A 25,785-nucleotide genomic window follows, 5' to 3' on the forward strand; every position below is an offset into this window, starting at 1 on the left:
CTGGGTGCGCAGGCGCTCTCCAGTCGCCTTGACAGCTTCCCCCTGCTGGGAGAGTGCGCGCCGCAGCTTGAGGCAGTGTCCCCAGCCCGCCACTCGCTCCGTATTTTGCGGTTTTGCCGGCTCTGTAAGTGCCCTGGCTGAAATGCTTGTTAAGAGCTAGACCTTCACCTCTTTGAGCATCAGTTTCGTCCTTTATTAAATTCGCAGGCAATGAGGGATCAAGATGAGGATCAAATGTCACGCGCTTTGTGAATTGTAACCCGCTGTGCCTAGGTGAATTATCTTCTGCCCTCATAGGACTGTTTTGAGGCCTAAATGAACCCGTGTATGTGAAACTGGTTTTTCGGCTGTAGAAGAGGAGAATTGAAGTTAGAGGTTTGTGTCTGCCACCAGATACGGATTGTGAACTCTAGCGCGTGGCATGTAATGGGCACCTAAAACATGTTTCTTAAGGAAGCTGGGAAATACTGATGGGGCAGGAATTCCAAGAACCTGGCCTTTCTCTCGTTGCCATAGTGGCAGGGTATGGCACGTAAGCAGAGCACAGCAAAGAGCCTTGAAGCCGCAGCTCTGAGCACTGAGTGATTTAATGAGTGGTGTCTAAGACACTCCATGGTACCCACCAGTCCCAACTCGGGCTAAACCAGCTGTCCACGTGGAAAACTGCAGGTGTACTGTTTGTGTGCCACAGGAATCTACAAACAGGAGTGACACAGTCATTTGAGATAGTATGCATATGAAAAAGTGGCCATGTGGTTAGTATTTGTGAAGTTCATTTTTGCATCCTTACCCCCCACAGCTTTTTGTTTTCAGAGCATTTTACTCTTTATTCCTTACCCGGAGTTCCCAGAGAGTAGGGCCTGTATCTTGGTTACCAGGAACCAGGTCTAACAGAGCCTGGTAGATACTCCATGTTTGGTTGAAGCAATGAATGTGGATGATTTTCCTCTTATCACCTCCTCTCCTTGGTCTTGTTGACGGGAAAGGTAGTGTCCATTTGTCTAAAGAAATAAATGAGGGGAAGGCACACAGATTGCCTGATTTCCAGCCCAGATTTCTTTCTGCTTTGTCACACAGGTATTGGAACTAGTTCAGGATCTCAATCCGCGGGCAGAAGCACAAATGGGGAGTAGATGGGACCAGCTTTCACCTGCTGAGCGTATTCTGTACTATTCATTAGAATTTTTAGATCGTATGTTATGTCAGTTGTTAAGACTATGGATAATATATGTTAAAGGAAGCAAAGTGAAAGCAAAGAGATGTGAACAGCAGAATGGCATCTTTGTTGCTGATGTGCGGCGTGCTCCCCCTACTGTCCAATGATAGAGGCTCAGCATCTTCCTTTGATGTCTGAACCTGGTAAGGCCCATGCGCACTGGATCTTCTTGTTGATGGGGGTACACAGGCAGATAACTGGCCCACAAGAGGACCCATGGCACCTCTTCAGACTTGCTGCCTTCCTTCCTTTCCTCTTTTTGACCAATACGTGTTCAGTACTAACTGTTCCTGGCGAGTTTGACCACCACCATAGGGAAAGACATAAACAGGACTGACAGTATCCAGCCCTTAATTTCTTTTTTATAATTGAAGTATAGTTGATTTACAATGTTTCAGGTGTATGGCAAGGTGATTCAGTATATACGTATATTCTTTTTCAGATTCTTTTCCGTTATAGTTATTGAATATAGTTCCCTGTGCTATACAGTAGGTCCTTGCTGTTTATCTCTTTTATATATAGTAGTGTGTATCTATTAACTCGAAATTCCCAATTTATCCCTCCCCCCTTTTTCCCTTTGGTAACCGTTTGTTTTCTATGTCTGTGAGTCTATTTCTGTTTTGTAAATAAGTTCATTTGTATCTTTTTTTAGATTCCACATATAAATGATATCATATGATATTTATCTTTCTCTGATTTACTTCACTTAGTATGATAATCTAGGTCCATCCATGTTGCTGCAAATGGCATGATTTCATTCTTTTTTATGGCTGAGTAATATTCCATTGTGTGTGTGTGTGTGTGTGTGTGTGTGTATGTGTGCGTGTGTGTATATATGTCACATCTTTATCCATTCATCTGCCAATGGACATTTTTTTAAAATATTTATTTATTTGGCTGTGTCAGGTCTTAGTTGTGGCAGGTGGGGTCTTGCGTTGCGGCACACAAGCTTCTCTCTAATTGTGGCTTGCAGGCTCTAGAGCGCATGGGCTCAGTAGTTGTGGCGCTTGGGCTTGGTTGCCCCGCAGTATGTGGGATCTTAGTTTCCCGACCAGGGATCGAACCCAGGTCCCCTGCATTGGAAGGCGATTCTTAACCACTGGGCCACCAGGGAAGTCCCTGTCGATGGACATTTAGTTTGCTTCCGTGTCTTGGCTATTGTAAATAGTGCTGCTACGAACATTGGGGTGCATGTATCTTCTTGAATTAGAGTCTTCATCTTTTCTGGATACCAGTCCTTAATTTCATGTAGTGAATGATACATAACAAAGTGCTTTCACTTTTCATGAATTCTTCATAGCAACCATCTGCAGAAGTATCATTATCTCTGATGAGAAACAGAGTCTCAAAGAGGTTCAGGTGATTCTCTCTGGGCAAAAACATCAAAGTCCTTTGGAAATAAAACAAGAGTTCTTCAGTTCCCTAACCTTTAATTAAATGGTTTGCTGGGGTGTAAAGCTAGGCCACACTTGTCAGAACACACACCGGGGTTTAACTTTTAATTATGCTTGTCTGAATCCAGGAACTTCAGTATAGTGAGGAAGATAAGAAGGCTGACTACACAGAAAATGATCGAGTATACAGATTCACTTACAGTTCTGCATACTGAGAACTGGAGTTCTGAGGAGACTAAAGATGAAGAAGCAACTCAAGTCTTTAGCTTGAAATTAAAGAGATCACAACTCAGAATCAAGAATTGCCTAGCAATGCCCTTTCTTTTGCCCTTCAGCCAACTGCAGCCCATGATGTACAACAGTCATTTCCACTAGAGCAGAACAGGAACACTACTCGCGCTAGCTGCAAGCTTTTATTTTCTATCATTTCCCCCCCTCATCTGGCTCTCTGGGAGAAACCATTTTCTAGACTACTGGACAGTCTGTTTTTTTTCTCTTAGCCCCTAAAAAGGCTAGCAGCAGTTTCCACTTTAGGAACAAGAAGGTCAACCTAAAATAAACTCAGAGGTCTTACAGTATAAGAGAGTCCAGGGCTCCAAGGCTACCATGAAACAGGAGAAAGAAGCAATTAACTGATTATTGATTGTGAAAATCTAGCCTACAAAAAGAGAAATTCCCCATGAACTTGGCAAAGCACTTAACCAAGCTTTTAACACTGCAATAGTGCACATCTTTTAGTTTTATTTCTCTAGACAAAAACCAAAAACAATAAAAAAGTTAACTAATGTATATTTGGTGCTTAGGACGTCCCAAGCCCTATGTAAAGCACTTTATTACCTTCTTTTTTTTTTTTTTTAAGTTAGAAGAACCACTAAACAGGCTCTTTTTTATTCATTTATTTATTTATTTATTTGCACTGGGCCTTAGTTGCGGCAGGCAGGCTCCTTAGTTGTGGCTCCAGGGCTCCTTAGTTGCAACTCGCCCGCTCCTTAGTTGCGGCACACAGGCTCCTTAGTTGTGGCACACGAACTCTTAGTTGCAGCATGCATGTGGAATCTAGTTTCCTGACCAGGGATTGAACCCGGGCCCCCTGCATTGGGAGCGTGGAGTCTTATCCACTGTGCCACCAGGGAAGTCCCTACCGCCTTCTTTAATTTTGACACCAACCCTGTGAGGCACATACCAGCATGCCTCTTTAAATGATGTCGAAACTGAGGCTCAGGAGAGCTAAACAACTTGCCTAGAGTCACACAGGTAGGAAGTAGTGGGGTTCACAGACAAATCCAGGTCTGCAGACTCCAAAGCCCTGTATTCTGTGTGATCAGTTATTTTTTAAAGAGCACTCAAGTCCATATATTTGTTCATAAGTCTGAGTCATTTTTCTATGTGATCATGAAGTCATAGAATTCAAGAACCCTAAAAGTCTTGTTTTCTCTCCTTGACACATAATAATCCCCATCTCAATGCAAGCTGAGAAATGTTCCTAAGCCTTTGTGTCCTCATCACCCCCCGTCATTTTATTAAAACTTATAATGCCGGGACTTCCCTGGTGATCCAGTGGTTAAGAATCTGCCTCCCAGTGCAGGGGACACGGGTTCAATCCCTGGTTGGGGAACTAAGATCCCATGTGCCACAGGGCAACTAAGCCTGCATGCCGCAACTACTGAGCCCACGCACCACAACTACTGAGCCCGTGCGCTCTGGAGCCCACGCGCTGCAACTAGAGAGAAGCCCCGTGCCGCCGCAACCACTGAGCTCACGCGCCACAACTACAGAGCCCGCGTGCCACAACTACAGAGCCTACGTGCCATGGAGCCCGCACACTGCAAAGAAGAGCCCGTGCACCACAACTAAGAACCAATGCAGCCAAAAATAAATAAATAAATATTAAAAGAAAAAAGCCCCTCATAATGACAAGACTTTATTTTTTTTCCTTTTGGCCATGCCATGCAGTTTGCGGGATCTTAGTTCTCCAACCAGGGATCAAACCCGTGCCCCCTGCAGTGGAAGCCCAGAGTCCTAACTACTGGACCACCAGGGAATTCCCACCAAGACTTTAAAAATGAATTAATATTCTAATGTTAGTAAGGATACAGGGGCTGTCATCCACTGCTGTTGGGGAGTGCATATTGGTAAACCTTTCTGGAGGGCAATTTGGCAATATGTATCAAATGCCTAAAAACCAGAATTTAAGGCCACATTTCCACTTTTATAAATTTATTTATTTACTTTTGGCTGCGTTGGGTCTTTGTTGCTGTGTATGGGCTTTCTCTAGTTGTGTTCTCTAGTTGCAGCGAGCAGGGGCTACTCTTCGTTGCGCTGTGCGGGCTTCTCATTGCCATGGCTTCTCTTGTTGCGGAGCATGGTCTATAGGCACGCGGGCTTCAGTAGTTGTGGCTCACAGGCTCTAGAGCGCAGGCTCAGTAGTTGTGGCGCACGGGCTTAGTTGCTCCGTGGCATGTGGGATCTCCTGGACCAGGGCTCGAACCCATGTCCCCTGCATTGGCAGGCGGATTCTCAACCACTGTGCCACCAGGGAAGCCCTCCACTTTTAGAAATTTATCCTAGGTAGATTATAAGGGATAGAGTTACATAAAAATTTATCAATAAATGTGTCCATTGCAATTTTATAACAGTACAGAGAACATCTTAATTGTCAAATAGTAATTTTGGTAATTTTAAAAATTAATTAATTTATTATTTTTGGCTGCGCTGGGTCTTCGTTGCTGCACACAGGCTTTCTCTAGTTTTTGCGAGTGGGGGCTACTCTTCGTTGTGGTGCGCGGGCTTCTCATTGCAGTGGCTTCTCTTGTTGCAGAGCACGGGCTCCAGGTGCGTGGGCTTCAGTAGTTGTGGCATGCAGGCTCAGTAGTTGTGGCTCATGGCCTCTAGAGCTCAGGCTCACTAGTTGTGGCACACAGGCTTAGTTGCTCCGTGGCATGTGGGATCTTCCCAGACTAGGGCTCGAACCCGTGTCCCCTGCATTGGCAGGCGGATTCTTGACCACTGTGCCACCAGGTAAGTCCTTGGTAATTAAATATTGTATTTCTCTATGCTACAATTCCATAAATATAGCCACTGAAAATTCTGGAGGGGAAAAATATGACATAGGAACCTGTTAAAAGAGTGTGTATCGATTGATATACATTATAATACTATAAGTGATTTAATCTAGAAAATGGAATTGTGAGTGGTTTTTATTCTTTTTTTTTTGAATTTTATTTTATTTTTTGTACAGCAGGTTCTTATTAGTTATCTATTTTATACATATCAGTGTATACATGTCATTCCCAATCTCCCAGTTCATCCCACCACCACCCCCTCACCCCCCTGCCACTATCCCCCCCCTTGGTGTCCATACATTTGTTCTCTATATCTGTGTCTCTATTTCTGCCCTGCAAACCGGTTCATCTGTACCGTTTTTCTAGGTTCCACATATATGCGTTAATATACGATGTTTGTTTTTCTCTTTCTGACTTACTTCACACTGTATGACAGTCTCTAGATCCATCCACGTCTCAACAAATGACCCAATTTCGTTCCTTTTTATGGCTGAGTAATATTCCATTGTATATATGTACCACATCTTCTTTATTCATTCGTCTGTAGATGGGCATTTAGGTTGCTTCCATGACCTGGCTATTGTAAATAGTGCTGCAATGAACATTGGGGTGCATGTGTCTTTCTGAATTATGGTTTTCTCTGGGTATATACCCAGTAGTGGGATTGCTGGGCCATATGGTAATTCTATTTTTAGTTTTTTAAGGAACCTCCATACTGTTCTCCATAGTGGCTGTATCAATTTACATTCCCACCAACAGTGCAAGAGGGTTCCTTTTCTCCACACCCTCTCCAGCATTTGTTGTTTGTAGATTTGTGTCTCCATACAAATTTTAAGATTTTTTGTTCTAGTTCTGTAAAAAATGCCACTGGTAATTTGATAGGGATTGCATTGAATCTGTAGATTGCTTTGGGTAGTAGAGTCATTTTCACAATATTGATTCTTCCAATCCAAGAGCATGGTATATCTCTCCATCTGTTTTTGTCATCTTTGATTTTTTTCATCAGTGTCTTATTGTTTTCTGAGTACAGGTCTTTTACCTCCTTAGGTAGGTTTATTCCTAGGTATTTTATTCTGTTTGTTGCAATGGTGAATGGGATTGTTTCCTTAATTTCTCTTTCTGATCTTTCGTTGTTAGTGTATAGGAATGCAAGAGATTTCTGTGCATTAATTTTGTATCCTGCAACTTTACCAAATTCATTGATTAGCTCTAGTAGTTTTCTGGTGGCATTTTTAGCATTCTCTATGTATAGTATCATGTCATCTGCAAACACTGACAGTTTTACTTCTTCTTTTCCAATTTGTATTCCTTTGATTTCTTTTTCTTCTCTGATTGCCGTGGCTAGGACTCCCAAAACTATGTTGAATAATAGTGGTGAGAGTGGACATCCTTGTCTTGTTCTTCATCTTCGAGGAAATGCTTTCAGTTTTTCACCATTAAGAATGATGTTTGGGGGCTTCCCTGGTGGCGCAGTGGTTGAGAGTCTGCCTGCCAATGCAGGGGACACGGGTTCGGGCCCTGGTCTGGGAAGATCCCACATGCCACGGAGCGACTGGGCCCGTGAGCCACAATTGCTGAGCCTGCGCGTCTGGAGACTGTGCTCCACAACAAGAGAGGCCGCGATGGTGAGAGGCCCGCGCACCGCGATGAAGAGTGGTCCCCACTTGCCGCAACTAGAGAGAGCCCTCGCACAGAAACGAAGACTCAACACAGTCATAAATAAATAAATAAATAAATAAAAGAATGTGAATTTCTTTAAAAAAAAAAAAAAAAAAGAATGATGTTTGGGGGGCTTCCTTGGTGGCGCAGTGGTTGAGAATCTGCCTGCCAATGCAGGGGACATGGGTTCGAGCCCTGGTCTGGGAAGATCCCACATGCCGAGGAGCAACTAGGCCCGTGAGCCACAACTACTGAGCCTGCGCGTCTGGAGCCTGTGCTCCACAAAAAGAGAGGCCGGCGACAGTGAGAGGCCCGCGCACCGCGATGAAGAGTGGCCCCCGCTTGCCACAACTACAGAAAGCCCTCGCACAGAAACGAAGACCCAACACAGCCAAAAATAAATAAATAAATAAATAAATAAAGGAGTTCCAAAAAAAAAAAAAAAAAGAATGATGTTTGCTGTGGGTTTGTCCTATATGGCCTTTGTTATGTTGAGGTAGGTTCCCTCTATGCCCACTTTCTGGAGAGTTTTTATCATAAATGGGTGTTGAATTTTGTCAGAAGCTTTTTCTGCATCTATTGAGATGATCATATGGTTTTTCTTCTTCAATTTGTTAATATGGTGTATCACATTGATTTGCATATATTGAAGAATCCTTGCATCCCTGGGATAAATCCCACTTGATCATGGTGTATGATCCTTTTAATGTGTTGTTGGATTCTGTTTGCTAGTATTTTGTTGAGGATTTTTGCTTCTATGTTCATCAGTGACATTGGCCTGTAGTTTTCTTTTTTTGTGACATCTTTGTCTGGTTTTGGTATCAGGGTGATGGTGACCTCATAGAATGAGTTTGGGAGCGTTCCTTCCTCTGCCATTTTTTGGAAGAGTTTGAGAAGGTTGGGTGTTAGCTCTTCTCTAAATGTTTGATAGAATTCACCTGGGAAGCCATCTGGTCCTGGACTTTTGTTTGTTGGAAGATTTTTAATCACAGTTTCAATTTCATTCCTTGTGATTGGTCTGTTCGTATTTTCTGTTTCTTCCTGGTTCAGTCTTGGAAGGTTATACCTTCCTAAGAATTTGTCCATTTCTTCCAGGTTGTCCATTTTATTGGCATAGAATTGCTTGTAGTAGTCTCTTAAGATGCTTTGTATTTCTGCGGTGTCCGTTGTAACTTCTCCTTTTTCATTTCTAATTTTTTTGATTTGAATCCTCTCCTTTTTCTTGATGAGTCTGGCTAATGGTTTATCAATTTTGTTTATCTTCTCAAGAACCAGCTTTTAATTTTATTGATCTTTGCTATTATTTTCTTCATTTCTATTTCATTTATTTCTGCTTTGATCTTTATGATTTCTTTCCTTCTACTAACTTTGGGTTTTGTTTGTTCTTCTTTCTCTAGTTCCTTTAGGTGTAAAGTTAGATTGTTTATTTGAGATTTTTCTTGTTTCTTGAGGTAGGCTTGTATTGCTATAAACTACCCTCTTAGAACTGCTTTTGCTGCATCCCATAGGTTTTGGATTGTCGTGTTTTCATTGTCATTTGTCTCTAGGTATTTTTTGATTTCCTCTTTGAATTCTTCAGTGATCTCTTGGTTATTTAGTAACGTATTGTTTGGCCTCCATGTGTTTGTGTTTTTTACGTTTTTTTCCCTGTAACTGATTCCTAATCTCATAGCATTGTGGTCAGAAAAGATGCTTGATACGATTTCAGTTTTCTTAAATTTACTGAGGCTTGATTTGTGACCCAAGATGTGATCTATCCTGGAGAATGTTCCATGTGCAATTGAGAAGAAAGTGTAATCTGCTGTGTTAGGATGGAATGTCCTATAAATATCAATTAAATCTGTCTGGTCTATTGTGTCATTTAAAGCTTGTGTTTCCTTATTAATTTTCTCTCTGGATGATCTGTCCATTGGTGTAAGTGAGGTGTTAAAGTCCCCCACTATTACTGTGTTACTGTCGATTTCCTCTTTTATAGCTGCTAGCAGTTGCCTTATGTATTGAGGTGCTCCTATGTTGGGTGCGTATATATTTATAATTGTTATATCTTCTTCTTGGATTGATCCCTTGATCATTATGTAGTGTCCTTCCTTGTCTCTTGTAACATTCTTTATTTTAAAGTCTATTTTATCTGATATGAGTATTGCTACTCCAGCTTTCTTTTGATTTCCATTTGCATGGAATATCTTTTTCCATCCCTTCACTTTCAGTCTGTAGTGTCCCTAGGTCTGAAGTGGGTCTCTTGTAGACAGCTTATATACGCTGTCTTGTTTCTGTATCCATTCCGCGAGCCTGTGTCTTTTGGTTGGAGCATTTAATCCATTCACGTTTAAGGTAATTATCGATATGTGTGTTCCTATTACCATTTTCTTAATTGTTTTGAGTTTGTTTTTGTAGGTCCTTTTTGTCTCTTGTGTTTCCCACTTGGAGAAGTTCCTTCAGTGTTTGTTGTAGAGCTGGTTTGGTGATGCTGAATTCTCTTAGCTTTTGCTTATCTGTAAAGCTTTTGATTTCTGTTGAATCTGAATGAGATCCTCACCAGGTAGAGTAACCTTGGTTGTAGGTTCTTCCCTTTCATCACTTTAAATATATCGTGCCAGTCCCTTGTGGCTTGTAGAGTTTCTGCTGAAGAAATCAGCTGTTAACCTTATGGGAGTTCCCTTGTATGTTATTTGTCATTTTTCCCTTGTTGCTTTGAATAATTTTTGTCTTTAATTTTTGTCAACTTGATTACTGTGTGTCTCGGCGTGTTTCTCCTTGGGTTTATCCTGCCTGGGACTCTCTGCGCTTCCTGGACTTGGGTGGCTATTTCCTTCCCCATGTTAGGAAAGTTTTCGACTATAATCTCTTCAAATATTTTCTCGGGTTCTTTCTCTCTCTCTTCTCCTTCTGGGACCCCTATAATGCGAATGTTGTTGCATTTAATGTTGTCCCAGAGCTCTCTTAGGCTGTCTTCATTTCTTTTCAATCTTATTTCTTTTCATTCTTTTTTCTTTATTCTGTTCCACGGCAGTGAATTCCACCATTCTGTCTTCCAGGTCACTTATCCATTCTTCTTCCTCAGTTTTTCTGCTATTGATTCCTTCTAGTGTATTTTTCATTTGTTATTGTATTATTCATCTCTGTTTGTTTGTTCTTTAATTCTTCTGGGTGTTTGTTCTTTAATTCTTCTAGGTCTTTGTTAAACATTTCTTGCATCTTCTCAATCTTTGCCTCCATTCTTTTTCCGAGGTCCTGGATCACCTTCACCATCATTATTCTAAATTCTTTTTATGGAAGGTTGCCTATCTCCACTTCATTTAGTTGTTTTTCTGGGGGTTTATCCTGTTCCTTCATCTGGTACAAAGTCCTCGGCCTTTTCATTTTGTCTATCTTTCTGTGAATGTGGTTTTCCTTCCACAGGCTGCAGAATTGTAGTTCTTCTTGCTTCTGCTGTCTGCCCTCTGGTGAATGAGGCTATCTCGAGTGGCTTTTATTCTTTGTTTTTCCTATGTTCCTCCAGTTTTCTTCAATAACCAGACATTTCTTTTGTAATTCTAAAAACATTTTTATAAAAATAGAAAAAAAACAACTTATCCTGGTGCTTCTCCTGCCTAAGTTTACAGTAAAATCAAACCCTCTAGTCCTTTGTGTGACACATACAAAATAATTTTTAAATTTTTTATTGAAGTATAACATGCAAACAGAAAAGTGTACATACTACAATCCATTGACTTTTCCCAAAGCCACTGCAACCAGCATCCCAAAAGCCTGCCCTACGCCCTCTTCTTACCCTGAAAGGGTAAGCACCATCCCAACTTTATCACTGTAACTTAATTTTGCCTGTTTTTAAACTTTATACAAGTGAAGTCATAAACTGTGTGCTCTTTGGCTTCTGGCTTCTTTCACTCAATATTGTTTGTGGGATTCATTTAAGTTGTTGAATGTAATAGTAGACCAATTGTTTTCATTGCTGTACAGAATTCCATTGTGTGAATCTACCACTATTTATCTATCCAACTATTGATGGGCATTTGGGTAGTATTTAATTTTGGGCCCTTATGAATTAAGCTATTATAAACAGTCTCTACATTTGTTAGATATACACCTAAGAATGGGGTTGCTGGGTGACAACAAATTTTTTAAATTCTCCTGGATTATGTTCGCCATAATCAACATTGCCCTCAGCCCATAACATAATGTGCATGGTTTATAATGTATGAATGTGCTCTGGCTAATATGTTCATTTTAGTCTTCTGTCAGTTTGGCACATGTTCTGCAAGATGGCAACTTTCTTCCCTTGGGTTTCTACACAGTGTGGGGGAAGGGATGTAGTCCTCAAATGTTATTACAGGTTATTCTGGAGAACTAGTGGAGTCAGCTGTCTTAGTTAATCTAAATCAGGTGTTTTACATTAAAAATTTCCCATTGTTTTACAACTTGCCCTTGTGAAATGCTATTCTCTTCTCTGGTCAGAGAACAAAACAGGTGACTTCCCAGAGCACTTGCACCTGCTGCACGTCCCAGGGGGACAGACACCCAGGTCGAGAAGCGTAGCTGCAGCAAACTGTGCTCCCACCAAGGGTATTCTGGGAGTGGGAGCTCACTTAGGAGCAGGGGAGACTGACTTTCTTACTCTTCCAATTAAGTCATTCAACAGGTTTTTAATAAGTGCATGAAACCATGAACATACTTGTTTCCCAACAGACTGACTCCTCTGAAGGAAGGGACAAGGTCGTCCCCATCTCTGGAATCCCAGCACCTAGCACAATGCTTTCAGACGACAGAGGGCCAATAAATGTTAAAATGCATACTCTGAAAGGGATGGAAAGAATCTACCCTACTGGATAGCTGGTCAAAAGTAGAGTCAGTTATTGAGAAACAAAATCTTTCTCTGTGGAACTGAAATGACAACTTCTGTGTTCATCAGTATGGCTAAACAACCCCCATGCTATAGAATGTTCTATAGCAGTAAACAAGGTGAATCTTTATGTACTGGTATGGAAAATGCTCCATGATTTATTGTGAGTTACCGAAAAAAAAAAAGAGAGCAAGTTGCAAACAATCTAATTGTATAACATTTTATCATTTAGAAAAAGACAACAGCTACATGTTTCAAAACACATATATGTAAATACAGAGGAAAAGGCCTGAAATGTTACACATCTGATAACAGCAGATACCTCAGACAGAGTAAGGTTGTGGATATTATCAAAGGGATTTAGCTTTATCTAGAATATTGGAACTTTTTTCAAGATTACATTTGTGTATGGTGCTCCAGTGGTTAAGACTTTGTGCTCTCAATGCAGGGGGCGCGGGTTCCAACCCTGGTTGGGGAACTAAAATCCTGCATGCTACACAGCGTTGCCTTAAAAAAAAAAAAAATTACATTTGTGTATTATTTGTGTAATTAAACCGTTTTAAGCGAATTTCTATTTCTACCAATTTCTCTGCTACCTGAACACTGAACTGTTCTTAAAGGGAAGGAAAATAGACCTTTCCCTGGTACTGCCAGTAGGTTTATCTTCTAAGCATAGACACCAGACTCTCTCCCTAAGCCTCATAAAAAATGTAGGGAAAGGAACAGATAAGAGTTCCTTAACCAAGCCCTGGCTGTCATAGCCAGGGCCTTCACGAGAACCTTCTGTGAAGGAAGGCCAGGCGTCGATTTCGTGAGAGAGGCGACTGATATCACGTTTAAGAAAAGTGCGCTCATCTCAGTAAAACTGGGAAAAGAAAGTGCTCTAAGGACCGTGCATATTTCTATGGGACTGCAAAGTACAGAAAGGGAAGTGAGAAGCGCCAATACCTGCCCGAGGTTCTTTAATTCAGAAAAAAAGGGAAGTGCACAAGCTTTAATGGAGGAGAAACAGGAGGTGGTGCATCTGTGCTTAACCAATTACAGCTTCACAAATATTAAAAGCGTCTCTTGTGTGTAGCGATTTGCAGTTTGGAATATTCCTTCTCATACAAATTAAAGAGTCCAGGCCAACTTCTGCCACGAACACAAGCGTTATCTCCGACCCATCAGCGAATATCTCTCCTCTGGTGGCTTTAGTTTCCTCAAAGAAACAAAGCGGGGTTGAGGTGGACTGAGCCAGAAGCGCAGCCATTCTCTGATTTCCAGCCAAAGCCAATACCGACCAACAAGCAAGCGCCTCTTCCGCGTGGCTGCGGAGGGGATGCCGATCCTTCCTGCCCCTCGGCCGGAGCTCCCAGGTGACCAGAAGAATAGGGCCGAGCGCGGGACCGCTCGTGCGCCGACTCGTTCCAGGGACCGGTCACTCCCGACCCGGGGAGTCAGACATCCAGCGCCGCGGCCGGAAAAGTCCCGCGAGCGCACCGGGACTGACGCTGGGCCGCGTGACGTGGGCCAATCCACGGCCAGCATCGGCAGTTTTCCTCCAACTGGTTGACTGGCCCCTCCGCTGCCTCCCCGGTAGCGGCCGGAGACGGAGGAGGGGGCGGGCTTAGGACGTGGCCCAATGGGAACGCGCGCCGCGGCGGCGGGGGGCGGGGCCGGGCCCGCGGCGCAGGGCCGGGCGGCGGAGGCTCCAATGAGCGCACGCCGCGTCCGGGGCCGGCTGGTGCGCGAGACGCCGCCGGGAGGTTGGTGGCTAATGTAACAGTTTGCAAACCGAGGGGAGTTGTGAAGGGCGCGGGCTTGAGGGGCGCGCTGCTGGCCTCGTGGGTCCGTCCGCCGCCGCGTTTTTCCCAGAGCTGGGGCCACAGGAGCGGAAGCAAGAGGTAGCGAGGGTGGGGATGGCGATGGGGACCGGCCACCCCTCCTAGAGGAGGCAACGTGCTAGCTCCGGGGGCGGGCCGGTAGTGGTAGTGAGGGTCGCACAAACGCCAGTGCGCTTGGCCCTGCATCTCGGTCCCCGGGGCGCCCCCACGTCTTAGGGGTGGACCGGGACCCGTTTCCGGGAGTGGGAGCCGCCGTCTTCGGCTGGTGAGGCTTAGGTGAACTCGGGTTGCTCGGTACCCAACGGCGCGGAACCTTACCGTTCCAGGCACAGCGTCTGAGTAGGCAGCGGGGCCTGGTATGGGATGGAGAAGGGGAGCGGGCGGGACAACCCGAAGGGATGCTGAGGATGAGACAGGCCCTTCTTCCATCCCAGCCTCCCCCAACGTCACTATCTCTCAGTTCCCGTCCAGGCCCGGCCCGGCTTTCCCCGCCAGCAGGGGAGCTCCAGGTGTAGGAAGGTAGTTGAGTCCTGGGCGGGGATCCCTGGCCGCACCCCAGGTGTCTGACAGCAGGAACAGTGCTGGGGTGCGCCAGTTGCTGCCTATGCTGTGGACGGAAGGCCCTGGTCTCCTTTCTCCTGTCCTGTTACGTTTATTTAGGGATGTGGTGGCTGGCGGCCAGGATCTCTGCTGTTTCACCTGGGCCTTTGTGTGGGCACTTCTGAGAATGCTGAGAGTGCTTGGTTCTCATTGGGAGGGAGGGGGTGGGATGTAGACTGCTCTGCCCTGGGTGAGGAGGGAGTAGGTATGAATCTTAAAGCTCTGTTCTGGATGAGGTTCTGCCTCCTTCACTCAGGGCATCCAGTTACAAGTGTTGTTTTTCTCCTCCCCCAGAGACACAATGGCAGCCACCGTCAGGAGGCAGAGGCCGAGGAGGCTAGCCTGTTGGGCCTTGATGGCTGTGCTCTTGGCAGACCTGTTGGCACTGAGTGGTGTGTACCCCAACAGAGGCATCAAAAGAAATTTAAACGAGTGAATGTTGGATGATACATGGTGGGAAGGGGGAAAGAAGCTGGTGGTGGGAAACTCTGGACTCTTAGGTTGCCAGACCCAGACCTTTTTCTTTGTCTATTGCTGTCTTACTTTCTCCATGGAAAGAAGTGTGCTTTGATTAGCGGGGCCTCAGGAATTGGGGGAAGAGGGGCTAATTGACAAATCTGTTTCCCCTTCAGACACGCTGGCAGTGATGTCTGTGGACCTGGGCAGTGAGTCAATGAAGGTGGCCATTGTCAAACCTGGAGTGCCCATGGAGATTGTCTTGAACAAGTGAGGGCGGCCGCAGGGTCGGGTGGGGAAAGGGAGTCTGCGCCCCAAGCCACAGTGTGTTCTTCGTAGTGCCCTCAGCAGACTTTGGTGTCTGCACGATTGATTGTATGTGGGGTGTTGAGGCTCCTGAGAACACACCCTGCCATAGGCACCTGGTCCCATTGTCTCTTTTCCACAGGGAATCCCGGAGGAAAACCCCAGTGACTGTGACCGTGAAAGAAAATGAAAGATTCTTTGGAGACAGTGCAGCAAGCATGGTGAGCTAGCAGCCCGCCCCCTTCCCAGAAGCAGTGGGCAGAGGAGAGGAGGTAACAGACCCCAGAGTCTGTTCCCTGATCGATCTCTGAGGTAGGAAGTAGTGATGGCCAGCTTGGAGCTTAATACTCTGCTTCTTCTTTACCTCCTCTCAGGCCATCAAGAATCCAAAGGCTACGCTGCGATACTTCCAGCACCTCCTGGGGAAGCAGGAGAATAACCCCCACGTAGCCCTTTACAGAGCTCGTTTCCCCGAGCATGAGCTGGGCTTCGACCCACAGAGGCAGACTGTGTACTTCCAAATCAGCCCGTGAGTGCCCTGCTGGGAAGGGTGGGCTCAGCGGGCCTGATGGGGTCCCCATTGCATGTGCTCACCATTGTCTTTGCCTCGATGCCTGGCTTTCCCTGCCTCTAACTGCTTCCTTCCCCCAGGCAGCTGCAGTTCTCACCTGAGGAGGTCCTCAGCATGCTTCTCAATTACTCCCGTTCTCTGGCTGAAGATTTTGCAGGTGAGCGGCCAAGATGGGGCCAGTGGGAGCCAGGTTCCCTAGGGACTCAAATGGAGGTAATTTTGCCTCCCAGGGAATATTTGGCAACGTCTGATGACATTTTTGGTTGTCACAACTGGGGAGCTACTGCTTCTGGCATCTACCCAGTAGAAGCCAGGGGTGCTGCCAGACATCCTAGACTGCACAGGCCTGCCCCCCAAACCAAAGAATTATCTGGCCCAGAGACTTCCCTGGCAGTCCAGTGGTTAAGACTCCATGCTTCTACTGCAGGGGGCACGGGTTTGATCCCTGGTGGGAGAACTAAGGTCCCGCATGCCGCACAGTGCCACCAAGAAAAAAAAAGAGAGAGAGAATTATCTGGCCCGAAACATCAATTGTGCTGAGACTGGGAATCCCTCCTCTAAGGTGTGAAGCTGGTGGGAACTCTGTTCTGTTGTCCCCTGTAGAGCAGCCCATCAAGGATGCAGTGATCACCGTGCCAGCCTTCTTCAATCAGGCTGAGCGCCGAGCTGTGCTGCAGGCTGCGCGCATGGCTGGCCTCAAAGTGCTGCAGCTCATCAACGACAACACTGCCACTGCCCTCAGCTATGGTGTCTTCCGCCGGAAAGATATCAACAGCACTGCCCAGGTGAGCCAGGGAGGAACTGCTGACCAGACTTGCAGCGTGGCTGAGTCTGATGATGGAGGCCATTTGGCTCGTTTTGCATCTTGTTTCTATGGCTGGCCCTTGACAAAATGAGGCAACAGCCCTCAACCCCTTTTGGAGCTGTTTGGCTTTCATTTGAGAGTTGGTGCAGCCCCTTGCAGGCAGGGAGGCACGCACCCTGGAGTTGAATAAGGTTCCTGTGACAGTGGCCTTGATGTCTCTACAGAATATCATGTTCTATGACATGGGCGCAGGCAGCACTGTGTGTACCATCGTGACCTACCAGACAGTGAAGACTAAGGATGCAGGGATGCAGCCGCAGCTGCAGATCCGGGGAGTGGGGTAAGTGGGTGCTGGGAGGAGGGCTGCTTGCTGAGATACCCTCGGGTCAGGAGTTTCTTCTCAGAGGGGCAGCTGCCTCACTTTCCTGCTCCCTGCAGGAAAGCTCTCCTGGTTAAAGCATCAGTCCTCATAGGGTACCTCTCCTGAAGAGCAAGGGGTAGATGGAAATTGGGGGAGGACAGTTTGGGAAGATTGAAGGGCAGAGAACGTCCCAAGCTGCTTCTAAGGAAACCCACACGGCCATAGGCCATATGTGGAGTGTCAGATTCAATTATTTTTTTGTTCTTGTCATTCCCAGTTTACTTATCACTGGCGTTATCTTATTTCACGAACCCATTCTTTCCTGTCCATCTTTACTGCCTCTATGCTAGTCCAAACCACCATCGCCTCTTACCTGAAGAATTGAAGATCTCCCTGCTGCCAGTGTGGCCTCCCTCCAGTTCTTTCTCCACATTTCAGCCAGAGGGTTCTTTTCAAAATGCCAACCTGACTGTATCTCGTTTCTTTAAAAACCCTACAGTGGCTTCAAACCTTTGCCTTGGCCTATAAGGCTGTGCCTCTGTGCTCCCAGGCTCCTCCTGCTTGGCTCTGACCCTGAGCCTCTTGCTCTTTGAGCTCCAGCCATCCTTGCTCTCCATGGAACTTACACACCGCACTCTCTCTCACCTCACAGTTCTTATGCATGCTTTTCCCTCTGTCTAGAATGTTCTTTCCTCTTCACCTAGTTAACCTCAACTCATCCTTCAGGTTTCAGCTCAAGCATCACTTATTCACAGAACTTTTCCTGACCTCTCTAAATAGCTGAGATTTTCCATATATATGTTTAGTGGCGTTGTCTTACTCTCTGTCATAACACATAGGATGGTTAAAATTTCACATTTGTATGATTATCTGGTTGCTGGATTATAAACTCTTTGACAGCAGGGGGCTTGTCTTGTCTTTTTCTTCTCACAGTTGCATCTCCAGAGACAAATACGTAGTTTGATGCCCAGTAGGTACAGTTGAATGAACGGGCAGATGCTTATCGCCGTGAGGTGTCAGCCATGTGGGTGAAGGCCAGGTTCTGTGCAGGTGAAGGAGTCCTGTGTGTTCCTCATGCTTTTCCCTGTTCCCTTTCCTGCACAGGTTTGACCGCACCCTGGGGGGCCTGGAGATGGAGCTCCGGCTGCGTGAGCACCTGGCCGGGATTTTCAACGAGCAGCGCAAGGGCCAGAGAGCGAAGGACGTGCGGGAGAACCCCCGCGCTATGGCCAAGCTGCTGCGTGAGGCCAATCGACTCAAGACCATCCTGAGTGCCAATGCTGATCACATGGCCCAGGTGCTCACATGTGGCTGCTTGAGGGCAAATATTCCCCACCCAGAGGGTGGAGGATCCCGCCACGCTGAGCTAAACTCCTTGTGCCTGGTGTGGCCCATCCCTTTTTCCTGTGCTTCCTTCCATCCTCCCAAAGTCCTGTTCCCTTGGTGTCTGACCTGCTCACTCAGAGAGCAGGACCTGGGTGAGAACTCTGACCCTCCTCATCCTCCCGCAGATCGAGGGCCTGATGGACGATGTGGATTTCAAGGCGAAGGTGACTCGGGCAGAGTTTGAAGAGCTGTGTGCAGACCTGTTTGAGCGGGTGCCTGGGCCCGTGCAGCAGGCCCTGCAGAGTGCCGAGATGAAGCTGGTGAGGGGGTCGTCGAGGAGGGCATGGAGGGGAGGCAGGTGGGATAGAAAGCGATGAGGTGGCAGGAAGGAGGGAGCAGGAACGTCAGGGAGCAGTCAGTGCTGAGGAGGGTTAACTCGTGCTGACCCATCTCCCATTCTTTCTCCCCCTGCAGGATGAGATTGAGCAGGTCATCCTAGTGGGTGGGGCCACTCGGGTCCCCAGAGTTCAGGAGGTGCTGCTGAAGGCTGTGGGCAAGTGAGTGTGGGGGGCTGGAGGGCTGAGGGGAGGCGGGCCGGGCTGGGAGCTGCAGGTGGATGGTGCTGAGGCTTGGGATGCTCACAGGGAGGAGCTGGGCAAGAACATCAACGCCGACGAGGCCGCCGCCGTGGGGGCTGTGTACCAGGCAGCGGCGCTCAGCAAAGCCTTCAAGGTGAAGCCGTTTGTTGTCCGAGAGGCGGTGATCTACCCCATCCTGGTGAGTAAGCCTGTCGGACGGGGTGACAGGCTCCCTTTACCTCTTCCAGGGCCATCTCCCCTGTCTGCTCTAGACTGTCCGTCTGTCTTCCTGCCATTGGTGTTCCCAGCCCTTCTTCCCCAAGACCCTCCTCTGCTTCTCCAGCGTACCCCTCCCCTCTGCCTGCCGTGTAGGTGGAGTTCACGAGGGAAGTGGAGGAGGAGCCTGGAGTTCGAAGCCTGAAGCACAATAAGCGTGTCCTCTTCGGCCGGATGGGGCCCTACCCTCAACGCAAAGTCATTACCTTTAACCGCTACAACCATGACTTCGACTTCCACATCAACTATGGTGACCTGGGCTTCCTGGGGCCTGAGGATCTTCGGTGAGGGGGTGGGGCAGGGAGAGGGCTCCAGAGAGGGAGGGTTTGGGGTCGGAGGGTGACACAGGGGAAGCAGGCTGTGGGCTTGGTCTGGGGGTTGGGCTGAGCTTCTCCTCCGGGAGGAGCTTCCATCCCGAGGGTGTCCTCGGGGAGGGTCCCGCATCTCGTGCTGGGAGGCTGTGTAGGCTAGAGCTGGGGGGGCTCCCCTTAATGGCTCTCTTCTCCCCATGCAGGGTATTTGGCTCCCAGAATCTGACCACAGTGAAGCTAAAAGGTGTGGGTGAGAGCTTCAAGAAGTATCCCGACTATGAGTCAAAGGGTATCAAGGCTCATTTCAACCTGGATGAGAGTGGCGTGCTCAGCCTAGACAGGGTGAGAGCAGGAGACCCCGTGTGCAGGGCGGGGGCCCAGGCCCCAGCAGCCTTTTCCAGATCAGTTCCTCATGGTAGTAGAACGTGATAAGCGAAACGGGTTCTGGAGTTGGGTAAACCTTAGGTTAAACAAAGCTAACCAGGAACCCGGTATGGACCGTCTCAGAGCCTGTAAATGCTCGTGGCTGTTACAAGTTTCAGGATCTGTAGAATGGTTGAGGAACCTGTTTTTAAAGAACGGTTCTGGGGGTTAATATCTTTCAGAACATTCTAGGGCAATAGCGGCCCATTCGGTTGAGTGGAGAAGTGTGAGGGTGGGCAGGCGAGGAGCTACGGTCCCCTCCTCAAAGGGCTCATAATCACCAGGGGTGGCGGTGACTCCATCCAAGAGCCCATAGAAGGAGGCAGGTGAGAGAATAGGCCGGCACACCTGGGAGTCACTTGGATGTGCCTCAGCAGTCACCCGCCAGGCAGGATGTTTGTGGAGAAGAGGTGGCTTAGCGTGTGCATTTCCTCACCTCGGATCCCTGTCTTCAGGTGGAGGCAGTGTTTGAGACGCTGGTGGAGGACAGCCCAGAAGAGGAATCTACTCTGACCAGTAAGATGAGTGTGCACACACCTGCCTGTGTTTGTGTGTGTGTGACAGGGTGTACTTGTGTGCATTTTGGGGAGGTGGGCGGGCCGTGCCCTTAGGGTTGGGGGTGGAGTCAATGCTGTGGTCCCCTTTAAGTCTTTGGGTTTTCTTTTTTCTAGAACTTGGCAACACCATCTCCAGCCTGTTTGGAGGTGGCACCACACAAGATACTAAAGAGAATGGTACTGACACTGTCCAGGTAAGGCCAGGATGGATGGAGCTAAGGGAGCATGGAGGATGGTGCGTGGGACCATGTGGAGGCAGCAGGGACAGGGGGTTGGAGTGGGCATCTCAGCTGCCTAGGATGTGATAGACCTACCCCTCCTCTCAGCCCAGGCCGAGTTCACCACACCCTCCTCTGGACTCGGAGCCGTCCCTGTGTTTGAGCTCCAAGGCCCACCCTCATCTCCAAACGCTTTTCCTTTGTCCAGCTAGACTGCTGCCGATTTCCATACAGTGGTCCTCTGTCTCCCCCAAGCTGTGTCATGGGCGGTGAGCCCCTCAAAGCAGAGCCATGGGGACCTGGCGTTGCCGAACCAGTCCTGATCCACAGGCTCTGCTAGTGACTATTGTGGGTGGGCGTGTCTGTGATTGTTTCCCAGGAGGAGGAGGAGGGGCCTGCTGAGGGGAGCAAGGCTGAGCCTGGAGAGCAAGCAGAGCTCAGGGAGGAAGCTGAGGCCCCAACAGAGGACACCTCTCCACCCCCATCCCCTGAGCCTAAGGGGGATGCAGCCCCTGAGGGAGAAGAGGCCGCAGAGAAAGACAACGGGGAAAAGCCCGAGGCCCAGGTGAGCTCTAGGCAGAGTGAGACCAGCCTGGACGCAGCGGTTAATGGGACAGGTGCCTGCCTTGCTTCTTGGCCCCCAGAGCCCTGCCTGTGGAGGATAGAAGGGCCAACACTTTCCCTGACATCTTGGTCTCGTCCCCCCAGAAGCCAAGTGAGAAGGGCGAGGCAGGGGCTGAGGGTGTCCCTCCAGCCCCAGAGGAAGAAAAGAAGCAGAAGCCGGCCCGGAAGCAGAGAATGGTGGAGGAGATCGGGGTGGAGCTGGTAGTCCTGGACCTGCCTGACTTGCCCCAGGATGAGCTGGCCCGCTCGGCCCAGAAGTGAGTAAAGGCTGCGAGTGCGCGGAGGGTGCCCAGGGTATGGAACGGAGCCCCTCATGCCTGCCGCCCCTGTCCACAGACTCCAGGACCTGACGCTCCGGGACCTAGAGAAGCAGGAACGGGAAAAAGCGGCCAACAGCTTGGAAGCATTCATCTTTGAGACACAGGTTGGTCGGCTGGGAAGCACACCTGCCCCAGGCCCTGTGTCTGGGGCTGGGGAGCAGGGAGGGGGTCCTGCTCCGTGAGCCTTGCCCCCAGGGCCTGCTGCATGCTTGCGCTCTTGTGCACCTCCCCAGGACAAGCTGTACCAGCCTGAGTATCAGGAAGTGTCCACCGAGGAGCAGCGTGAGGACATCTCTGGGAGACTCCGTGCCGCGTCCACCTGGCTGGAGGATGAGGGCTTTGGGGCCACCACGGTGGTGAGGGACCTCGCAGGACACGGCGGGCCGGATGGGAAAGGGAGGAGAGCTGGGGTGTGAGGCCATAACGAAGGATGCAGGGCTGGCTCCAGGGCTGACATGTGCCCTCAACCCTTCTGCCCTCTCCCTCCCCCACATCCATCAGATGTTGAAGGAGAAGCTGACCGAGCTGAGGAAGCTGTGCCAAGGCTTGTTTTTTCGGGTGGAAGAGCGCAAGAAGTGGCCCGAACGGCTGTCTGCCCTCGATAACCTCCTCAACCATTCCAGCATGTTCCTCACGTGAGCGGCCCCTTTGCTTTTCTTCCTCATTCAGTCCCGCCCTGTCCCTCCTGGACTGATGGTCTCCTCTCTGGCTGCAGGGGGGCCCGGCTCATCCCAGAGATGGACCAGATCTTCACGGAGGTGGAGATGACAACGTTAGAGAAAGTCATCAATGAGACCTGGGTAATCCCCGTGTAAATACTTAACCTGGAGACTTACCTGGCGAGGCGGGCTGTCCTAGGCAGCGTGGGAGATGCGGAGAAACGGAGAGCTGGCAGCCTCTGCCTCCGGGCTTGGCAGCTAATCTGGAAGGCAGAAGATGGTTGCGTTTGAGGCCATGTTGGATTAGTCCCAGACTAGGGTCATAGCCATGAGTTGTCAACCAGATGAGCAACAGAGCCCATCCCCATGAGGTTAGAGAAAGCTGCTTTGAGGAGCTGGGACTTGAGCTGGATGCAGAAAGTGGGCCAGGGTTTGGGGAGGTGAGAATGACTTGTCATGAGAAGCAGAAACTGTTTTGGACGTGGGGACTTCTTTTTTTTGAACCAGAGCTCAGAAGTGGAGAGATAAGGAGAAAATAATTAAGAGGTTCAGCTGTAGTTAGTCCATAGTAATAGGATGTAAGCCAGAAACATGTAGTTTGGGACTCCCATGTGGAGAGCCTCGAATGCCATTCTGAGGGGTCTGCTTACTTCTAGGGCTGACGGCCACGGGCAGCAGTGATTTGGGGTCTGAGGGAAGAGCCTGAGGTTGGTTGGGGGGTGTATTTCACCTGGGACAGAGGCGTCTGCCATTTCCGTGGCTGGCTCTGAGCCTGTCCTCGCCCCCAGGCCTGGAAGAATGCAACCGTGGCCGAGCAGGCCAAGCTTCCTGCCACAGAGAAGCCCGTGTTGCTCTCAAAAGACATCGAGGCCAAGATGATGGCCCTGGACCGTGAGGTGCAGTATCTGCTCAATAAGGCCAAGTTTGCCAAGCCCCGGCCCCGGCCCAAGGACAAGAATGGGACCCGGGCAGAGCCTCCCCTCAATGCCAGTGCCAGTGACCAGGGGGACAAGGTCATCCCTCCAGCAGGTGAGGGCAGGGTGCCTGGTTCCAGGTGCTACTGGGCAGCAAGAAGCTTTCCCTTCCTTCCCGGGACTACATTTTCCTCCTGGTTTCCCTCCAGGCCAGACTGAAGATGCAAAGCCCATCCCAGAACCTGAGCAAGAGACTCGTGAGTTGGGGAAACTGATTGGGAATATGGGCATCGCTTAGCCGAGGGGTCGGCAAACTGGCAGGTACAGCCTCTTTGCAGACGGCCCCTGAGCTATGAACGGCCTTAGAAGGTTATTTCCAAAAACGAAATATGGAAAGAGACCTAGTGTGGCTCACAAATCCTAAAATATTTACTATCTGGCTCTTTGCAGAAAAAGTTTGCCATCCCCTCCGTTAGCCCCTTCCTTCCTTTGCAGACACTAACCCATTCCTTCCCGAAAGCAGGATCTGAACCGGCAGACTCTGAACCTCTGGAGCTAGGGGGTCCCGCAGCAGGTGAGGGCAGAGCAGGAGACGGGAGGTACCGGGAAGCCTAGCAGGGTCTGGGGGGAGACGCCTGCCCAGAACTGGGCCCGTTACCTCCATCTCACCTGCTTTTGTTCCTTTGCTCTCCCCCAACTCTCACCAGAATCTGAACAGAAGGAGCAGCCTACAGGACAGAAGCCAACTTTGAAGAATGATGAACTATAACCCCCGCCTCCCAGTTCCCGGGTTCCCCGCTCGTCCCTGCCCCCTTCTCTTACCACCTCTATTTATTAAACACCAAGGGCTGGGGGAGGGGTTGGTCCCGCCCTCAGAGGCTCAAGTTCCTCTTCTCTCACCTGTGATGGGAGGTGTGGAGAAGGGGAAGGAAGGGACAGCTCACCAGTTCTTCTGGAGTAGTTCTGTGGTTAAAACTGAAATTGTTCCGTTCCCCAATCCCACCTTCTGGTTCCCTACCCATCCAGGCCCTAGTTTGGGAAAAATCACTATTAGGTCTTAATTCTTCGCCTGTGGGTAGGTGAGAGGATGGCCATCGGTAGTTGGTTGACAGACCTGGTAGTGGGAATCCTGGCTTATTAGAGGGTCTCCAGTCTTTTCTGGTCATCCTTCCCTCCCTCCCTCTTCCACCACGAGATCAATGCCACACAGGCCAGTGTCTGCAGAGCCTTGGTTACCAGGTTTGATTTCTGAGCGCCTGTCTGTGCTCTTGCCTCCTCCAAGGTTTTTTCTCTAAAAACCCCCGCCCCCATGCCTCCTCCCCGTGGGTCTCCTTGGCTTCCTCTTGCAAGTTCGGCAGTCCTCTGCCTCTAGGCCAGAGCCCTTCCATCTGGACTGCCTAAGTCAATCTAGGTGGACTCCCACCCACACGTACAACCCCTGGTGGCCAGAGTAGGCAGGGAGAAAGTGAAGAAGGGAATCCAGCTGCCTTTCCAGGGAGTGAGATGTGTGAAAACCCTGTAGCTCCCCAACCTGTGGACTCTTGGGCCTAGGAAAGCCGTGTGCAGTGGCTGGCACAGGATGCCAGCGTCCTGCAAGCACTGTTGAAAACTGCATCTTCCTAGTAGCCTGGTACTCCATGGCCCTTTGACTTCCTGCCCCCATTCTCTCCGCTCCTGTTCTGCCCTCTCAGACAGAGCCTTTCCCTCATTTCCTGGCCCCCTGGGCTGACCAAAATGTGCTTTCTACTGTGAGCCCCTGTCCTAAGACCCTGGGGGCAGGAGAGACCATGGCGTGAATGTAAAAATGCCACCTCGCTCTATTGGAGGCAGGCCTTGTGGGGGGAAGGAAGAGGGTACAGGCTGGCCTTTCTTATTAATGTGTTGCTCTGCTGGGATGGGGGCCTTTTACCCACCACACCGATGTTGGGCAGCCTGCCCTCCAGGATCCCATCTGTAGCAGGAGCCAGGGCTGCCACCCCAACTCCCAGGGCAAGGGGGAGCCTGCTTGTGTCTGTCTCTTGTGTTTTTTTCCTCTTTTTTTTTTTCTTTTTTTTGCCACATTGGCAGAAATGTGACCCAAGTGTCCTACCCTGTCCTGTATGTTTGAGTTGTTTCACTAGCAGTTGAGGCTGGTTGGACAGCTTTGAGTCAAGTTGTATTTTGCTCCATTGTTAATTGAAAAGCTGTTTCAATAAAATATTCTTTTCTACAGTTTTTTGTGCTGTGATTTTTTAAAAATATGTTTATTTCTTGAATATAAATAATGCATGTTTATAATGGAAAATCTGGAAGGTAGAAGTTTGAATAACAAAATTGCCTATAATACTACCACCAAAACATCATTAACGTTTTGGACTTAGTTGAGATTCATGTATGTAATTTTTCTTCATGAGAACAAAACTGTGGTTTTATTTTTCCCCTGACATCATTTGGATCCCTATATTCCAGGTATTTTTAGGTAATAATCCATTTTTAAGGTAACAACC

At 48.5% G+C, this 25,785-nt stretch overlaps 1 protein-coding gene across 5 annotated transcripts; it reads left to right on the forward strand.

Annotated features, from left to right (window-relative positions):
* Nucleotides 1-39: 39 nt before the first annotated feature.
* On the forward strand, nucleotides 40-25,510 carry HYOU1 (hypoxia up-regulated 1). Of its 5 annotated transcripts, none has more exons than XM_059930237.1 (26): nucleotides 40-124; nucleotides 14,889-14,986; nucleotides 15,227-15,320; nucleotides 15,499-15,577; nucleotides 15,731-15,885; nucleotides 16,008-16,084; nucleotides 16,531-16,712; nucleotides 16,957-17,072; nucleotides 18,198-18,390; nucleotides 18,605-18,739; nucleotides 18,894-18,976; nucleotides 19,064-19,196; nucleotides 19,370-19,557; nucleotides 19,788-19,926; nucleotides 20,463-20,523; nucleotides 20,679-20,758; nucleotides 21,162-21,347; nucleotides 21,491-21,663; nucleotides 21,743-21,830; nucleotides 21,960-22,082; nucleotides 22,228-22,361; nucleotides 22,442-22,526; nucleotides 23,174-23,414; nucleotides 23,509-23,556; nucleotides 23,823-23,873; nucleotides 24,007-25,510. In XM_059930237.1, the coding sequence occupies exons 2-26, from the start codon at nucleotides 14,896-14,898 to the stop codon at nucleotides 24,066-24,068; spliced, it is 2,997 nt and encodes a 998-aa protein (XP_059786220.1). In that variant the 5' UTR covers nucleotides 40-124; nucleotides 14,889-14,895; the 3' UTR covers nucleotides 24,069-25,510. The 5 variants fall into 5 exon arrangements, with proteins under 5 accessions (XP_059786220.1, XP_059786222.1, XP_059786221.1 ...); XM_059930239.1 differs by lacking the exon at nucleotides 40-124 and adding an exon at nucleotides 252-273; XM_059930238.1 differs by lacking the exon at nucleotides 40-124 and adding an exon at nucleotides 13,836-13,916.
* Nucleotides 25,511-25,785: the final 275 nt, after the last annotated feature.

Source organism: Balaenoptera ricei, chromosome 8, assembly GCF_028023285.1.
Source record: "Balaenoptera ricei isolate mBalRic1 chromosome 8, mBalRic1.hap2, whole genome shotgun sequence".
Classification (NCBI taxonomy): domain Eukaryota; kingdom Metazoa; phylum Chordata; class Mammalia; order Artiodactyla; family Balaenopteridae; genus Balaenoptera; species Balaenoptera ricei.

Coding starts and splice junctions, on each gene's coding strand:
- HYOU1 (XM_059930237.1), top strand. CDS start 14,896: ATGGCAGCCACCGTCAGGAGGCAGAGGCCGAGGAGGCTAGCCTGTTGG. Junction 21,664..21,742: donor CTGGCCCGCTCGGCCCAGAA/GTGAGTAAAGGC, acceptor CCCTGTCCACAG/ACTCCAGGACCTGACGCTCC. Junction 22,527..23,173: donor AAGTCATCAATGAGACCTGG/GTAATCCCCGTG, acceptor CCTCGCCCCCAG/GCCTGGAAGAATGCAACCGT.